The sequence below is a fragment of the Podarcis pityusensis genome (genome assembly GCF_964106645.2).
Source record: "Podarcis pityusensis genome assembly, chromosome: 10".
Classification (NCBI taxonomy): domain Eukaryota; kingdom Metazoa; phylum Chordata; class Lepidosauria; order Squamata; family Lacertidae; genus Podarcis; species Podarcis pityusensis.
In genome coordinates this window covers 74,072,838-74,091,968 of record NC_138035.1, presented here as the reverse complement: position 1 = coordinate 74,091,968, position 19,131 = coordinate 74,072,838, and the positions used below count along the sequence as shown (strand labels likewise).

General features: G+C 42.5%; 1 protein-coding gene across 1 annotated transcript; it reads right to left on the bottom strand.

Annotated features, from left to right (window-relative positions):
* Positions 1-10,658: 10,658 nt before the first annotated feature.
* On the bottom strand, positions 10,659-12,680 carry LOC308457853 (tigger transposable element-derived protein 1-like; the record flags this gene model as incomplete). The annotated part of the gene is made up of 2 exons (XM_080972058.1): positions 12,588-12,680; positions 10,659-12,418 (listed from the first exon to the last, which is right to left on the bottom strand). Exon 2 carries the CDS (start codon positions 12,399-12,401, stop codon positions 10,659-10,661), a length of 1,743 nt encoding a protein of 580 aa, XP_080828184.1. The 5' UTR covers positions 12,402-12,418; positions 12,588-12,680.
* Between the last annotated feature and the right edge of the window lie 6,451 nt (positions 12,681-19,131).

Here is a 19,131-nt window from a genome sequence, read left to right as displayed (position 1 = left end):
GTTCCGGCTGCCTAAATGCAGTTATCCACGCTCTGGTAACATCCAGGTTAGACTATGGGTTTTCCTTTGAATGCTGCTCAGAAGCTTCAGCTGCAAGGCTGTTGATTGGGATCAATAGGTGGGAACACATCTCACTGAATCTTAAGTACAGTGGTACCTCGGGTTACATACGCTTCAGGTTACAGACTCCGCTAACCCAGAAATAGTACCTCGGGTTAAGAACTTTGCTTCAGGATGAGAAGAGAAATTGTGCAGTTTCAGGTTAAGAACAGACCTCCGGAATGAATTAAGTACATAACCAGAGGTACCACTGTAGTGGCATTAGTTGCTATTCTCTTTTTGAACATGTTCTTAGCTTGGGATCAAAATGCCTGAAGGAATGCCTGCCTCCAAAGCAGCCTGTGCTTGCTTAGTTCATCATCAGAGGCCCATCTCCAAGTTCCCCCACTATTGGAAGTGAAGTGGGTGGGGACTGAAGAGAGGGTCTTTTAAATTGTAGCACCACATTTTTGGAATTTTCTCCTTGAGGAAGCTTGCCTGGTGCCTCCTTGGCTATCTTTTCAATACCAGGGGACACCTTTTTAAATTTTTTCCTAGTGTATAATTGTTAAACTGTGATTACTGTATCACTACATTTTTAAAAGACTGTAATATATATTTATTGTATTGCTGAAATAAATGTTTTACTACATATTATGCCACTGTGATAATATTTATATTGTTGGGTGACACAGAAGCAGAGGAGCGCTGCTTCTGATGGTGGGGTGTCTGTTCCAACAGGGATCTGAACAGGTGGTAAGCAGACCTCTCTCTTGTAGTCAACAGAAAGTCCTGAAGTAGTGTGTTGCAGGGATCGGGCCAGGGCACCAGTCAGCACTCTGCATATCACCCAACTGCCCCAATCTTTGGGCCCTCCACCTTCTGCCCTGCCCTTTTAGGATTGCTCTACCTATCAGCATTTCCCCTATGCACAAGCAATCGAGTGGTGCTAGCACATTTACAAAGTTAAGCAGGGTCCTGTATGCTTTCAGTCCTGAACATTGCTAACAACCTAATGAACAACCTAACCTGTGAGCCAGACAGTTGTGTGTACATCAGTTTTACTGCAGCAACCATGGAAATATTTTTGGGATGCTTCTCTTGGCTTATATTTTCCAACTACTGTGATTCAAAGCAATACCTTTTACTGGACCCAAGTTGTTCTTGAGTTTGGAATAAGGAAAAATCAGGCAAGGATGCCACTATTTATTTTATTAAGAGGTTCCCTCCCCAGCTATTGATATTTTACACCAGGGCTGATATTTTACACCAGTGTATACAAACACTTGGTTGCCAGCTGAAAGACTTAAGTCATATTGGTTGCTTATTACTTTATGAGAAGGCTCAGTTTTTTAGCAGCTTGTTCAATAGTTCCTGAATCAGATTGCTCACTGAAGAGTTCACTGTTTGACTTTTCTTTCACTCAGTCTGTGCTCTGTATAGAGTTCTGTACCAGAATATTTTCTTTCTCTGAAATTGGTCGGCAAGAGTTCCTGCTCCGACCTTTGTTTGGAAGGGAGGAACTTTAGTTGTACCACCAGGTCTGCTGATACCTGATCTGTGGCCTAGCTTTCTTGAGGATTCAAGTCCAGCATTAGCTTCCTGAATTACCATATCAAGTAGCAAGGAAGGGACAGAACTAAAGCAGGTGTCATATTGCAGTCACTGGCAGCCATTAAAACATCTGCCTTGCTCTTGTTTTGTACTTTTTTATATAATCACACACAGTTCCCTGCAAACTGCTTGAGAATCTATCTAGTGTTCCTGTAAGCTTAAACCACCTGCTTCAAATGACATTTTAGCAAGTTTTAGTCATTATTTTCTCAGTCTTTCTTCACTGTCAAAAATAAAAACAACTCCCCCCTAAACTAACCTGAACAGAAACCTAGGACTTTTAAAAATAAAAGCAAATAGTCCCCTCCACTCTTAAAGGATTTGAGAATGTTGAATCCATTTTCCAAACCTGCTAAGATGCTTAACATTTATGAGGGTGGGGTAAGAGAGATGGTTTGGAAATATTACTGCATGATATTATGTTCTGAAACATAATATGTAACAAATTCTTATTTAGGCATTTTCTGACATGATTATTTTTTTTTAGGTCTAGCTATTGTTATGACTGTTGACCAATAGTTCTTTTGTTAGGCAGATTGCTGGCTAACAATAAAAGATGGCTGTTGATGTTTCATCAATGGGTGCTAATAGTTAGGAGATGGCCTCCTGATATTTGAAGCAACCTCTCTGGGATTTTTTTGAATGACATACCCCCAACAGAGGGGGCGTGGGTGGCGCTGTGGTCTAAACCACAGAGCCTAGGGCTTGCCGATCAGATTTGAATCCCTGAGATGGGGTGAGCCCCCGTTGCTCAGTCCCTCCTCCTGCCAACCTAGCAGTTCGAAAGCACACCAAAAAAAAAAGTGCAAGTAGATAAATAGGTACTGCTCCGGCGGGAAGGTAAACGGTGTTTTCATGTGCTGCTCTGGTTCGCCAGAAGCGGCTTAGTCATGCTGGCCACATGACCCGGAAGCTGTACACTGGCTCCCTCGGCCAATAAAGTGAGATGAGCGCCGCAACCCCAGAGTCGGCCACGACTGGACCTAATGGTCAGGGGTCCCTTTACCTTTACCCCCAACAGACCTTGCAGAAGGTGTCACCCCTCACAAGGGCTAAGGTTGTGGGTGGGTGGGTGGCTGGGTGTGAGAGAAAGAAAGAGAACAAGCAGTATCTGCCTTGTAGGACTTCTCTTTCACATTCATTTATGCTCTGCTTTTAGCTTTGCACATCAAGCAAATGTTACAAAGGTACCGTAAGTATTCAGTGCTCTATTATCCAAAAGAAATTAAACCAATATTGTTGCCCCTGGAACTTTTTACAGCTCAAAAATTGTGAGACATGCAATAGTTTTATGCTATTACCTTAATTTGTGAAAAGATTTAAACTGAAACTAAGAGCAACATATTGTAAAAAAAATAATACTTATTCAGAAAGCATATGCTTAAAAATGGGATTCATTACCTTGCAGTTGTGTTCCTTACAACTTTTGTATAAGGTTTAGTACTGTTAACCTGAATTTTTGTGAAATACAAAAAAGATTAAAAGTCTAGAATCAGAAATGGAGTAGGAAAAAGGTGTGGCCTTGACTGAGGGGCAGGGAGAAAGCTTAGGAAAGAACAGGGATGTTCCTATGCCATCAGATGGAAGGGCCTGTGTTTAGGACCGGTTAGGAAAAAGTGGAGGTGTCTGTAACAGTGGGTGGAAGCAAGCTACTGCCAGAGGGCTTTCCAGCAGACTCTGCTTAATGTTGTTAATCCTATACTGTACTCTCTTACCTGGGATTAGTTACTCTTATTAGTTGTTTTGCTTACCAGGGGCCCGGTGTTTCTGTGTTATCAACACATATCCTCCTATATGAGTAAATATGTTTCCGTAATATGATCTGTTACTTCAGAAGCATTTTTATTTGCATGTAGCACACTTTAAAAATACACACAGATGTCCTGACTAGAGGCAGTGTGACACTAAAAGTTAAGGAACATAAGCAAAAGCTACTTAGCACCCCCAACACACACTAACATTTTAAGCTGTTTGTAACAACTTAAATAAACTTCCTTGATTGGATTTATGCTAATGGATCTCCTGTAGGCATTTCTAATTCATTTACATTTAATTTTAAGGTTGCCTCTGTGTGTGTTTCCAATTCAAACTAATACCATTAACAGATAAAATGAAAGTGTGTAACAGGTCAGAAGCCACAAGATGGCAATAGTTGAAGAGCAATTTGCTTCAAGAAGGAGTTGGATTGTGGATACTACAGTGAGATTACTCCTACTATGTTATTTATATAGTGCCCATCAGCTGTAGCTAGAAAGGCACTTTCTGTAATTAAATGTAATTTTATTTTCTGTACTGATGGGAAAAGGAGGAAATGGAGGTGAAGGGATCTATCAAAGGTGTGTGGCAGAGGAATGCATAGCACACACATCTCCTTGCAGAGAAGAATATTGGACCAAATATGGTGGACTGAGAAACCCAAATTTTAGGTCCCTTCATGTCCTTATTTTGAACACAAAGTTACTCCTATGTCAGTTCCAAGAAGTACAAAACAGGAAATGGGTATCTAGTGGATGTTTGTATGTTAAAAAGTCTTTAAGGGGCCATCAAATGGATGTTTAGATACTATCTCCAATCCAAGGGCCAGTCTTAAAGTATGGAATGGAATGTAAAACAGTTACTGAAATGCACTTCACCTTGGGGTGCCTTTGAAAAGTGTTTCAAAATTACAGCAATATCAGAATGAAATGGACACACTGTTAATAAAATGTGTCTTATAGAATGAATAACACTCAGAAGCAGTTGCTTTGAAGGTTGTTGTTTTCAATCAAGCAGTATATAAATTTTATGAAATAAATACAAATAATCTAGTTTTCCATTCTCCTTTCACACTTTTCCACCACCCACCCCTGGGTGCTGGTTTCTTTTATTCCTCCCTTGTCCCTTGACATTATCTCCTTCCTCCTATAACAACTTTCCTGTCTTATCCCCCTTTTGAGTAGCTGCTAGGACTTGAATAGCAGCTAGGACTTCCTACTCAGGTAAGACTAAGGTTCCATGTAATTCTCACTTAACCAAGGAGGGAACCCCCCAGAGATGGGAGGGAAGACTAGGCATGGGCAATGCAAAAAATATGCACATGATGCATTGAACTGCTGTGCAGTCACACAATAAGAGCAACTAATCCCTGGAAGCAGCTGTCCTTCACCCCAACCAAATTTGGATCTGATCATGTCCATGCCAAAAGGGACATTAAAAATATGTATATTTTGTTTTATTTTTCTAAACAACAAAACAGATAATACACACATAAAGAAAAACATGTCTTAACAACAAAATAATAAACAACCCAAGGAGCTTTTGATGATAAAGTAAAAAGAAATATCTAAAATCAGGAGTAAATTAACTGGGTACAATTATGAAATTGTAAAATTATAAATGGGATATAAGAAAACAACTTACATTATACAATGTTATATATAATGTGGTGGAGTTGTGCTGAAGTCCATATATTTTGGAAACTAGTGATTACAGAGAGCTGTACACTTAGAAGTATAAATGTGATTGTGGACCCTAAACTATGTATTTTGTCATTTTCTTTTTAATAAATGTAATGCAGTTTTTCTGTGGAAACAGTTAATTATATATATTCTGGTAGCTGCACAATTAGTAATCACTCAGTGCTGGAAAGGCACTTCATGTTATATCCTTGATAACTGGTTCAAGGAAGTTATGTTCACTGCTATCTCAAAGAATTGACATGTAACACTGGTCAACAACAAATTTGTTGCCTGCGTTTTTTCAGTTGATTTAGGACGAATCTGATGCACTGAATCCCAAAATCACATTGGTTTTGCTCTAATCAGGTCAAGTTTTTGAGCTCTGGCCACATGTCATTTTTTTACGTTTTTGTTCACATGTACGCTTGTGTGGAGCATTTTAGAAGAGGTTGGTGGGGGTAAAATGCCATGTCGAATAATTGTTTTGATTGGAAATGATTATTTTAATGACAAGAAGTATTCAGGTCCAATAGTTCTGGGTGATTATGTCGAAAAGGGATGAGTTTGAAGTCATAAAACCTCGAAATCTTCCATAAATTGATGCGGCTCCATAAATTGGTGGGATCAACAGAAAGAACCGGAGCAGCCTCAAGTATCCTGATCTTCAATCAGCACGTCGTCCTGTAGCTCATTGTGATGAACTTCCAGTGCCTATCTTCGGAGAACTTCCTGACATTAGTGACGAAGATACCTCCAGTGTTGAAGGACATGAAGAAGAAGAAGTGGTGCTTCACATCCATTTTCACAAAAGGATGCTTCACATCCATTTTCCCAAAAGGAGTTGAATGATCTAGTTCGCGACCTCACCTTGTCAAAGGACTCTGCCGAACTGTTGGCATCCAGATTGAAGGAAAAAAACCTCTCTGACAGTGCTCGCATCAGCTTCTTCCGCAACGCATCAAGAGGACCTCTGTTTTTTCTCGGAAGAGAAGGACTTGGTGTACTGTGCAGATATTGCGCAGCTTCTGCTCAAGCTTGGAGTGCCACAGTACGATCCCAAAGATTGGAGACTGTTCATTGACAGCAGCAAGCGATCACTGAAATATGTTCTGCTACACAACAGCAACCAGTTTGCCTCTATACCCCTGGCTCACTCGAGTACACTGAAGGAGAACTATGAAGCGGTGAAGTATGTGCTGGAGAAAATTGGTTATGATCAGCATAAGTGGTTTATTTGTGTTGACCTGAAGATGGTGAACTTTTTGTTGGGACAACAGTCTTGCTTCACCAAGTACCCATGTTTTCTGTGCATGTGGGATAGTAGGGACCGTGCTCAGCATTACACGAAGAAGGACTGGCCTGTGCGGGAGGAATTGGTGCCTTGCAAAGAAAGGAACGTCATCAACGACCCTCTGGTGGACAGAGACAGAATACTCTGTCTCTGTCCACCAGAGGGCAGGATTTAAACTGAACAAGCTAAAAACTAAGGTTTTAGAGAAAAATTTAACACCGATTGAAAGAGAGAGGTTTCAGAATGAGACAGGTCTGACTGTGGTTAAGAAAGTGAAATATCTGGGGATTAATATGACAGCCAAAAATGGGAACTTATTTAAAGATAATTATGAAAAATGTTGGACGGAAGTGAAAAAAGATTTAGAAATCTGGTCAAATTTGAAGCTTTCACTGCTGGGCCGTATTGCTGCGATAAAAATGAATGTATTGCCTAGAATGTTGTTTTTGTTTCAAACATTGCAAATTGTGGACAAAATGGATTGCTTCAAGAAGTGGCAGAGAGATATTTCTAGATTTGTCTGGCAGGGCAAGAAGCCCAGAATAAAATTTAAGATATTAACTGATGCAAAGGAAAGATGTGGATTTGCCCTGCCAGACTTTAAACTTTATTATGAATCAGCAGCTTTTTGCTGGTTGAAAGAATGGCTACTTCTTGAAAATACAGACATTTTGGATTTGGAAGGTTTCAATAACGTATTTGGATGGCATGCATATTTATGGTATGATAAGGTCAAAGCACATAAAGCATTTAAAAATCATATTGTCAGGAAAGCACTGTTTAATGTTTGGATAAGATACAAGGATTTATTGGAAAATAAAACCCCAAGGTGGTTGTCACCGATGGAAGCAAAAGCTCTGAAAAGGCTCAATATGGAGGCCAAATGGCCGAAATATTGGGAAATTTTGGAACAAGAAGGAGACAAATTGAAATTGCAGAGTTTCGAGAACCTAAAAAATAAAGTGAGAGATTGGCTTCATTATTACCAGATAATGGAGGCATATAATCTGGATAAGAAAATTGGCTTCCAGGTGGAAAAATCAAAATTAGAAACAGAACTGTTAGAACCCAAAACTAAAAATTTGTCAAGAATGTATAACTTGCTGTTGAAATGGAATACTCAGGATGAAACGGTGAAATCTGCGATGATTAAATGGGCACAAGATGTTGGACATAATATTATGTTTGCTGACTGGGAACAGTTATGGACCACAGGTATGAAGTTTACGGCATGTAATGCCTTAAGAGAGAATATTATGAAAATGATATACAGGTGGTACATGACCCCAGTCAAGCTTGCAAAAATCTATCATTTGCCCGATAATAAATGCTGGAAATGTAAAGAAACTAAAGGTACATTCTTTCACCTTTGGTGGACGTGCCCAAGGATTAAGGCTTTCTGGGAAATGATATATAATGAACTGAAAAAGGTATTTAAATATACCTTCTTGAAGAAACCAGAGGCCTTTCTTCTGGGCATTGTCGGCCAATTGGTGCCAAAGAAGGACAGAACTTTTTTTATGTATGCTACAACAGCAGCAAGAATACTCATTGTAAAGTATTGGAAGACACAAGATCTACCCACTTTGGAAGAATGGCAGATGAAGGTGATGGACTATATGGAATTGGCAGAAATGACTGGCAGAATCCGAGACCAGGGAGAAGAGTCGGTGGAAGAAGATTGGAAGAAATTTAAAGACTATTTACAGAAATATTGTAAAATTAATGAATGATAGAATGATGTTGGATAGTAATTAAGTGGTTTCTAGCTGTAATGCTTTAAGAGAATATGAAAAAAAAGGGTTATAAATGGGTTAAAATCTAATGGTAAGGATTTGCTGAACCAATAAATTGAAGTGGAATACAAAAAAGGGAGGTACGAGGAGGTCTGGGAAACAAGCTAAAGGAAAATAAGTAACTGGAAATATGTGTGTTTTTAACTGTTTTTATTTTGTATTTTTCTCTTTTCTTTCTCATTTTTACTGTAATATTTCAAAAAACCTAATAAATATCTTAAATATATATAAAAAAAACAGAATACTCTTCCCACCGCTGCACATCAAGCTCGGCTTAATCAAGCAGTTCACCAAGGCTCTGGACAAGGATGGTGACTGCTTCACTTACTTGTGCCAGGCTTTTCCAGGATTGACCATGGAGGAGTTGAAAGCTGGCATCTTTGACGGTCCTCAGATCCGTCAGCTCATCGGAGATCCAGAGTTTGGAAACTCAATGAACGAAGTAGAACTGGAAGCGTGGAAGGCATTTGTTCTGGTAGTGAAGAACCTTCTTGGCAACAATAAGGCCGGAAACTACGCAGAACTTGTCAACAACATGCTGACTGCTTTCAGAAACCTGAGCTGCAACATGAGCGTCAAGATGCACTACCTATTTTCACATATGGACCGGTTTCCTGAGAACCTGGGCTCAATGAGTGACGAGCAGGGGGAGAGATTCCATCAGGACATGAAAGAGATGGAGACCAGGTATCAGGGTCGCTGGGACGCAGTCATGATGGCTGACTACTGTTGGACTCTGAAGAGAGACCTCCCTGCCACTGAGCATTCCAGGAGTTCCAAGAAACGGAAGTTCAAGCCCTGAAGTTTGAAAAATGGTGAAGCAACATGCAATTTACGTGTACTTACCTTTATCAATGCCCACCATTCAGTTTACAGTAAACCTGACCTGATGTAGAGAAATGGATGCCATTTCCTGATTCAGCAGTGCAAAAATACCCTAAATCAGTTGTAGAAATCTAGACAACATTCAAAAAGTAAAAAATTGTTGCCCAGTTATCTTTGTTCCATTGGGTGATGCTGATCCTTCTGATCTCACCTCTGTTTGGAGGTTATATTTAATAACAGTCACGTGGGTGGCAAATCCCTTCAAAATATTATTTTATTTGGCAGTGTCTGTAAACAGGAAAGCCTTTCTCTCCCCCCCTTATTTCCTTCACTGTATAATGTGTTTGTATTCTTATGCCCCATTTATAATTTTACAATTTCAGAATTTCCATACAGTTCTTCCCTTAGATGGTTTTCCTAAAATACTTACAATTGAAAGAGAGTGGGGAACAAGATGAAGTCAAGAAAACAGACAGAATGTGCACCTATTCAGCCACATTTGCATAGGCATCAGCCTTCAGCTCATAGAGCCTTGTATCTCCGAAAGAACCCAGATTTTACAGAGTTCTAAAATGGGGGGGGGGGGGGCTTGATGGATACAAAACACGGGTGATAAGGCAACATAAATGACAACAGGAGATCAAACATCTGAAAAGGGCATTAGTTTCAGGAGGCTAGGGACTAACGTAATATGATGTGTCACACAGGTGGTTCTGGAAAGGAGTTCCTGGCCTAAGTGACAGCAAAAAAACCTCCACACCAGACAGCTCTGGGTGCTGAGCTAGAGGAAAATAAGTCAAAAGCAGAAAACAACGGCCAAGATGGGCCATGGACGGGTCACGGGTTTAAGGGGAAGGATGAGGAGTACGTGGTGGATGTGGGAGTGGACAGGAAGCCAGATTTAATGGATTCAAGGATGGGTGCCCCAAGGTCTAAGTAACAATATTGGTGAATAATTTTGGTGGCAGAGTTCTGGACAGGGATGAGGGCTTTTTGTGAGAGGTAAGGATATCCTACAGAGCTCTAGCACCCCCACAGAACTGCAGTTCCCAAAGTTCTGTGCAGGAAGTGTGCATAAACCAGTTCTAGTTTGTGAAGATGTACCGCTAGAGTTGGCATTGCCTAATTAAAGCCATTTGCTGCCAGAAAGGCAAGATGGAGCAAAGCCACCTACCATCACTGATTACCTAAGGATAGTAATTTATGCAGAAGAGTGTTGCTGATTATCTTAACTGGTACTGAGTTAATAGCTATATAAGAGAACTACACCTTGGGCAATTGCTAACTGTAATGGTTTGAAGATGTGCTTACCATCAACACAAGTGCAGTGATTATGCGCTCAGGCAAACTTTCAGTTTTGTTAAGCTCTTACATGTCTTACTGCCATGGCTTGTGCATGCGCATGAAAGCTCATACAGTGGTGCCTCGCAAGACGAAATTAATTCGTTCCGCGAGTTTTTTCGTCTAGCAAATTTTTCGTCTTGCGAAGCACGAAATCCCATAGGAATGCATTGAAATTCAATTAATGCGTTCCTATGGTCAAAAAAAGTCCAAACAAAGCCAAATTTGGTACAACAAGAGTTTATTAAGTGCTTTTTAAAGTCACACATACTGTAAAGAGCATTTCAAAAATTGAAGGAACAATAAATTAAGTTTCTAAACATGACAGGAAAAACATTTAAAAATCAACAAAGTGTACATTACATTTTCGAAGACTCTGGGGGAACCACTCGAAGAAGGTTCCTCTTCCACTCTTTGCTTCTTGCTTAAGAACCTGTCCATGGTCTGCTGCTTCATCCGCCTTTTCAGCACCTCCCTGAAAGGCGACATGACCGTCATATCAAAAGTGTTCGCAAGGTCACGTGTCACGTGCTTGTTAGGGTGGTTCCGCTCTGCAAAAGCCTGCACATCCTTCCACTTCATGCAAATGTCCCTCAGTTCTTTGGAGGACAGCCGTTCCTCAGTTGCTTCCTCCTCTTCCAGCGAGGCCTGCTCCTGCGCAGCCTCTGCCTGCAGTTCGACCAGCTCCTGGGTGGTCAGCTCGTGGTCGTGCTCCTCCACCAGCTCGCAGACATCCTCCTCTGTGACCTCCAGGCCCATGGTCCTCCCCATGTCCTGCACCACTGTTGACTCTGGTGCATCAGAGTCACTTGGTGCCACACAGTCCGGCCACAGGCTGCGCCAAGCGCAGTTCAAATTTCTCTGGCTGATCCCTTTCCAGGCCGTGGTGATCATCTTCAAGCAGGTGACGATGTCGAAGTGGTCCTTCCAGAATTCCCGCAGGGTGATGGTAGTGCAATCAGTCACCTTGAAGCATCGCCTGAAAAGCTCCTTGGTGTAGAGTTTCTTGAAATTGGCGATGACCTGCTGATCCATCGGCTGGAGCAGTGGCGTGGTGTTAGGCGGCAGGAACATGATGTTGATGAAGCTGAACTCCTCCAACAAGTCCTCCTCAAGGCCTTTAGGATGAGCAGGAGCATTGTCCATCAGAAGCAAAGCCTTCAGCGGCAGGTCATTGTCCAGCAGGTACTGTTTGACAGCAGGGCCAAAAGCAAGATTGACCCAGTCCACAAACAGCACACGTGTGACCCAAGCCTTACTGTTGGATCGCCACATGACACTCAGCTGCTCCTTGTCGACCTTGTGTTTCTTGAAGGCCCATGGGTTCTCCAAGTGGTACACCAGCAGGGGCTTGATCTTCAGGTCGCCGCTTGCGTTGGCACAGAAGAGCAGGGTCAGACGGTCCTTCATGGGCTTGTGGCCAGGCAACTTGGCCTCCTCAGTGATGAAAGTCCTTTTGGGCATCCTCTTCCAAAACAGCCCGGTCTCGTCGCAGTTGAAGACCTGCTGTGGAACGTAGCCCTCCGTCTTCACAGCCTCCAGGAACTCCAAGGCAAAGTCTTCAGCCGCAGGAACATCAGAACTGGCAGCCTCTCCATGCCTGACCACGCTGTGGATTCCAGATCTCGTCTTGAACCGGTCAAACCAGCCTCTGCTTGCCTTGAAGACTTCTGGCTCGCCTGAGGTTCCTGGCTGTTCCCGGATGAGGTCTGCATGCAAGGCCTTGGCCTTCTCACAAATCACGGCCTCAGTCACTGTGTCCCCTGCACGCTGCTTCTCTTCTAACCAGATGAGGAGCAACTTCTCGACCTCCTCCAGAACAGCTGGGCGGTTCTTCACGATCCTGGTGACTCCCTTGGCTGCATCAGTCGCAAGGATCTTCTCCCTCATCTTCAGGATGGTGCGGATGGTCGATGGGTTCCTGCTGTACTCCCTGGCGAGGTCTGTCACACACATTCCACCGTCGTGCTTCCAGATGATCTCCTTCTTCATTTCCAGCGTCACCTTCTCCTTCTTCCTCTCGCCGGCCTCTGCAGCAGCAGTCTTCTTGGGTCCCATGGCAGCACAGCTCCTAGCTTCGTAAACTCAGAAAAAAAATAAAAATCAGTGATTCACACCCAAAAAATTCAAAAGCACCCAGCCACCCACCACACAGGAATTCAAACCCAGAACCAAGTCCTTGAATTCCAAGCACCCAACCCAAAATCCAAAAACCCCAAATAAAGTTTTAAAAGTTTAACTTACGAAATGGCTGCAAATCACCAAAGTCTTCAAAATCCTCAAATGGCTGCAAAAGAAGTTTTGGAAAAGCTTTAAAAATCACCAAAGTCTTCAAAAACCTCAACTGTTCCCCCAGCCACCCGCCCACCACACAGAAATTGCAAACCCCTCCCCAACTGTTGCAAACCCCTCCCCAACTGTTCCCCCAGCCACCCACCACACAGAAATTCAAACTCAGAAATTTTTTTTGAAAAAAAATAACATGGCCCAATGGTCACAGAAAATCAAAAAAATTCAAAAAAACCCACACAAGCTCCCAGATTCTTGCAAACCCCTCCTCAACTGTTCCCCCAGCCACCCACCACACAGAAATTTAAACCCAGAATTTTTTTGTAAAAAAACAGCAGAGTGCCCCAATGGTCACAAAAAATCATAAAAATGCAGAAAAAAACCACACAGGCTCCCAGATTCTTGCAAACCTCTCCCCAACACCAAGTCCTTGAATTCCAAACACCCCAACCCAAAATCCAACCCCCCCCCAAAAGTTTTAAAAGTTTAACTTACCAAATGGCTGCAAAAGAAGTTTTGGAAAAGCTTCAAAAATCAGCAGTCCTCAAAAACCTCAAAAAAGGCTACCACACCGCGTGCTATGAGTTGCTCCTCGAAGTCAAGTTGCAACTGCACCTCTTCAAGCAATGCACCCTGGGTATTAACGGTTTTACGAAAAAGGAAACAAACTTGCAAGACGTTTTTGTCTTGCGAAGCAAGCCCATAGGGAAATTCGTCTTGCGAAGCAGCTCAAAAAACGGAAAACCCTTTCGTCTAGCGAGTTTTCCGTCTTGCGAGTCATTCGTCTTGCGGGGCACCACTGTACCAATAACAAACTTAGTTTGTTTCTAAGGTCCTACTGGAAGGATTTTTTTGTTTGTTTGTTTCAACTATGGCAGACCAACACGGCTACCTACCTGTATACCACACCATTAATGTATGTGGTGGTTTGCAAAGTAACGTACGTAAAGACATATGTCCTTGCTCCAAGTAACATGCAAACTACAAATGTTTGCTGTGTGTGAGAAAAGGAAGAGGCATAGACACCATGGGCATGAAGGGTGCATAGGGAACAGGCTCAGTTTTCTAAACCTAATTCAGGTATTTTCATTAAACGCTAAGAACAGCTTTCACGGAGGAATGTATCACTACTAAAGTGAATTCACCCTAGGACACAGAATCTATGAGGATGCAACAAGATTGTTGAAGATCTCTCTCCTCTCCCTCCCCCCCCCCCCCGCTGTTGCCCCTTTTAATGCTCAGGACAAAACCAGGCTGAGCCAGTAGACATATTGAAGCCAAAACAAACAACAGAGTGCAAGAGGTCCACCAGATCAGGCCAGTGACCCACTAGATCTCTATGGGAAGTCTGCAAGCGGGACCTGAGCGCAGCAGCACTCTCCCAATTTGTGATTTCAGCAGCTGGTATTCAGAGGCATATGGCCTCTAACAGCGGAAGTAGAACTGAGCCATAACCTCCATGAATTTGTGTCTATTCCTCTTTTAAAGCCGTCCCAGTTGGTAGCTGTTTCTACATTTTGTGGGAGGAAATGCCATAGTTTTAACTTTGTGTTGTGCAAGTAAGTTCCTTGTTCTGTCCGTCTTGGATTTTCCAATGTTCAGTTTCATTGTATCACCTCAGGCTCTAGTACAATGAGAAGGAGAAAAACCTCTCCCTGTCTGCTTTCTCCACAACATACAAGTCTTACATACCATCTTTCCCCGAAAGTAAGACATCCCCCGAAAATAAGACCTACTTCCAGTTTTGCCTCTCGCTGTAATATAAGGCCTCCCCCGAACATAAGGCCTCCCCGGAATATAAGGCCCCCGAAGCTACCGTAAGGCATCTGACTCCTCTGGGCCGTAGCGGCGGGCGCCGTCACGCAGCTCACTGTTTGGCCGCAGCGCAGCTGCAGCTGTTCAGGCAGTGCGAGGTCTCTTTAAATCAGAGCCTGCGCCGCCACCAGGACAAGCTGCCGCCTGCTGCTCGTTCCTCCCTGGCAGAGTCTGGCTGACCCACAATTAGACAATAAATGTGTACCGTAATCTTCTTCATGGAAAAATAAGACGTCCCCTGATAATAAGACCTAGCGCATCTTTGGGAACAAAAAACAATATAAGACTGTCTTGTTTTCGGGAAAACGGTAGCATTATCGTGTCCTCCCCCCACCACAATTACTTGCCCCTTTCCAGAACCCTTTCCAGCTCTACAGTAGCCTTTTTGAGGGGAGGCAACCTGAACTGTACATGGTAGCAGCAATATCAAAGGAGACTGGTAAATATTTCCTGATGTATTTATTCCTGTTTCTGTAAGCTGAAGTAGCTTTTGTATTTCCACCCAACATTTAATAGTAGTTGTAGTAGTATTAGCAGGCTACTGCCCTTCATCTACAGATCTCAGGATGGTTCCCAACATAATAAAAATATAAAATAAAAGTACAAAATACATAATAAAAAACAAGAAACAAACAACCCCCCTCTCACAGTCACATTTAAATGGCCACAGAATCTTTAATGAGCCAAAGGCCTGATTAAAGAGGAACTGTTTTTGCCTGCCGCCTAAAGGTGTATAATGAAGGCGCCAGGTGATCCTCCCAGTGGAGGGCATTCCACAAGCAGGGGGCCACTGCAGACAAAGTGTGTTCTCGTGTTGTCACCCTCCAGACCTCTCGTGGAGAGGGCACATGGAGAAGGGCCTCAGATTATGATTGCAGGTTCTGAGTCTGTTCTTATGGGGGGAGGCGGTCCTTGAGGTTTTGCAGTCCTGAGCCATTTAGGGCGTTATAGATCATAACCATCACTTTTATTTGGGCCCAGAAACTAATTGGCAGCAACTGCAGTCAGATCAGGATTGGTGTAATATGCTCAAACCATCTTGCCCCTGTGAGTGAGCTGGCTGCTGAATTCTGCACCAGTTGAAGTTTCCGAAGGCAGCTCCATTGCAGTCATTCAACCTAGAGCTTACTAGAGCATCGATGGCAAAAGTTAGGCTATCCCTGTCCAGATAGGGCACAGCTGGGCCACAAGCCAAAGCTGATGGAAGGCATTCCACGCCGCTGAGACCACCTGAGCCTCGAGCAATAGCAATGGACCCAGAAGCGGTCCAGAGCTACCTACCTGCTTCTTCATTGAGTGTGTAACCCCATGAAGAGCAGTCAGACTCCCAGCCATCCAGTCTAGGGAACCACCCACTTGTTTTGTGTAGAGATTGTGCTTATTTTCACTATATTGAGTGTCTTATACACTGCACAGAGACAGTTGTAATGAAGCAGTATGGCAATTTTTGATTTTAAAATAAAAAATGTTCACTGGAATGCATTGGTTCTCTCCAATTGGCCACAGCAGTGTATTAATTCAAAACTGAGTGGTTGCCTTCACATTGGTCTTGAGGGCTCATCCCCAAATGGGCAAACAGAAAAGTGTGTGACCATTTTTGTCTTTTAGGGAAAAGATGGTGGGTCAAAACACACACTTTTAATTATTACATATTAAATGTATTAGTCACTTGTCACCTAAATGATGGAGGTGGGGGGGATAGATAATACTTTAATATTCCATACCCTTAACAGTGATAGAAAACATTAGCAGCACACTAACAATAAATAACACTCCCTTTTTTTTAAATAAGATATTTATTAAGATTTTTACAAAATAAAAATAGAAAAAAGAAAAACACAAAAAATAAAAATAATTAAAAACAACTCAATCTTTCCATTACTTATTTTTCATTAGCTTATTTCCCGGACCTCATCACGCCTCCCTTTTTTGTATTCCAGTTCAGTTTGTTGGTTCAGCAAATCCTTACCCTCTTTGTCTATCCTAATCATTAATCTTAAAATATTGTAACATTACATTTTTACCTGTTAATAATCCATTTTTCATATTCCCTTATAGTATTGCAGCTAAAAACCACTTAATTTCTATCCAACATCATTCTAACATTCATTAATTTTACAATATTTCTGTAAATAGTCTTTAAATTTCTTCCAATCTTCTTCCACCGACTCTTCTCCCTGGTCCCGGATTCTGCCAGTCATTTCCGCCAGTTCCATATAGTCAATCACCTTCATCTGCCATTCTTCCAGAGTGGGTAAATCTTGTGTCTTCCAATACTTTGCAATGAGTATTCTTGCTGCTGTTGTGGCATACATAAAAAAAGTTCTATCCTTCTTTGGCACCAATTGGCCGACTATGCCCAGGAGAAAGGCCTCTGGTTTCTTCAAGAAGGTATATTTAAATACTTTTTTCAATTCATTATAGATCATCTCCCAGAAAGCCTTAATCCTTGGGCACGTCCACCAAAGGTGAAAGAATGTACCTTCAGTTTCTTTACATTTCCAACATTTATTATCGGGCAAATGATAGATTTTTGCAAGCTTGACTGGAGTCATGTACCACCTGTATACCATTTTCATAATATTCTCTCTTAAGGCATTACATGCCGTAAACTTCATACCTGTGGTCCATAACTGTTCCCAGTCAGCCATCATTATATTATGTCCAACATCTTGTGCCCATTTAATCATAGCAGATTTCACCGTTTCATCCTGAGTATTCCATTTCAACAGCAAGTTATACATCTTTGACAAAATCTTAGTTTTGGGTTCTAGCAGTTCTGTTTCTAATTTTGATTTTTCCACCTGGAAGCCAATTTTCTTGTCCGAATTATATGCCTCCATTATCTGATAATAATGAAGCCAATCTCGCACTTTGTTTTTTAGTTTCTCGAAACTCTGCAATTTCAGTCTATCTCCCTCTTGTTCCAAGATTTCCCAATATTTCGGCCATTTGGCCTCCATATTGAGCTTTTTTCAGTGCTTTTGCTTCCATCGGTGACAGCCACCTTGGAGTTTTGTTTTCCAATAAATCCTTATATCTTATCCAGACATTAAACAATGCTTTCCTGACAATATGATTCTTAAATGCTTTACGTGCTTTGACCTTATCATACCACAAATATGCATGCCGTCCAAATACATTATTGAAGCCTTCTAAATCCAAAATATCTGTGTTTTCAAGAAGCAGCCATTCTTTCAACCAGCAGAAAGCTGCTGATTCATAATAAAGTTTAAGGTAAATAACACTCCCATCCACTGACTAGCATATAGAAACTCAGCAGTGACACCCCTTCCCTGATTCCAAAATCATTCACGTCAACTCATATATATTTTTAATCACCCCACCCAGAAGTGGCAAAAGTGAGAAGACGCTGCAGGGGAGGATGGCACCCTGGCTGGCCACAATCCATCAAGTACAAGTGTGTAAACATTGCAGGAGGACAGGAACTAGTTTGCCAAGTAACAGGCATGGAGCAATGCCAGGAACTTGTTACCTGCCATGACCAAAGCAATTATCTCTCTTATCCCCACAGGCTTCTTTACAGAGTGCTATATTTTACTAAACAGCTCAAGTGTTCTTTATGGAGAAAAGCCCTGCTCCCTTGCCCTCAATTTTGCCTGAACGAGCCAGGCGTGCCCTTCTGTCAAGGCCCCCCAAATACACAAAGCACAGGTTAAGTTTGGTCTGGCAGCCACATGAAGAGATGGCCACTTCCCCAGATTCCCAGGAGGCATCCAACATCAGAGGGGGCAGGGTTTCTGTTGAGGCAGGTGATTAGCTGTGGGAGGAGCTTATCAGAGCTTGCAGGGCAGCAGTTGAAGAAGGAGCAAAAAGGGTTTTTGTGTGTGTGTGTGTGTGTGTGTGTGTGTGTGTTTCTTTGTGGCTGATTAGCTGCTCTCCCTGTGCAAAGGTCAGAGGGGGCAGGGTTTCTGTTGAGGCAGGTGATTAGCTGTGGGAGGAGGGTGTAGTGGTGATAGGGGATTCCCTACTGAGAGGAACAGAAGCAGTGATCTGTGGGCCTGACAAGATGTCTCGGGAAGTGTGCTGTCTCCCCAGGGCTAAGATCCAAGATGTAACTGAACGACTGCAAGGAATCATAAAACCCACTGACAAATACCCCTTCCTCTTGGTTCATGTGGGAACCAATGACACTGCAAGCAATAGCCTCCAGAAGATCAAAAGAGACTACGAGGCTCTGGGCAGGAAATTGAAGCAATGAAATGCACAAATTGTCATCTCATCTGTCCTCCCAGTTGAACGACGTGGCCCAGGGAGAGAGGGAAAAATAGTGGAAGTGAACAGCTGGCTTCGCAAATGGTGTAAACAGGAACGGTTTGGATTCTTAGATCACGGACTGCAGTTTCTTGAAGATGGACTTCTGGCAAGCGATGGGCTGCACCTCACAACGGTTGGGAGGAATGTTTTTGCCAAAAATCTCAGAAACCTCATCAGGAGGGCTTTAAACTGTGGGGGAGGAAGACAGTGCCCCTGAAGGTAGGAGTCTATCAATTGATGAAGATGATCATCCAAATGTCATAGACCAAATGGAGCAAGCAGCACGCAGACCTAGTGGTGGGAGGAAAAAATCCTTAAATAAGAGACACGGGGGAATGATTAATGGACCTGTACACTAATGCGCAAAGCATGGGAAATAAACAAGATGAGCTTGAGCTCTTGGTAC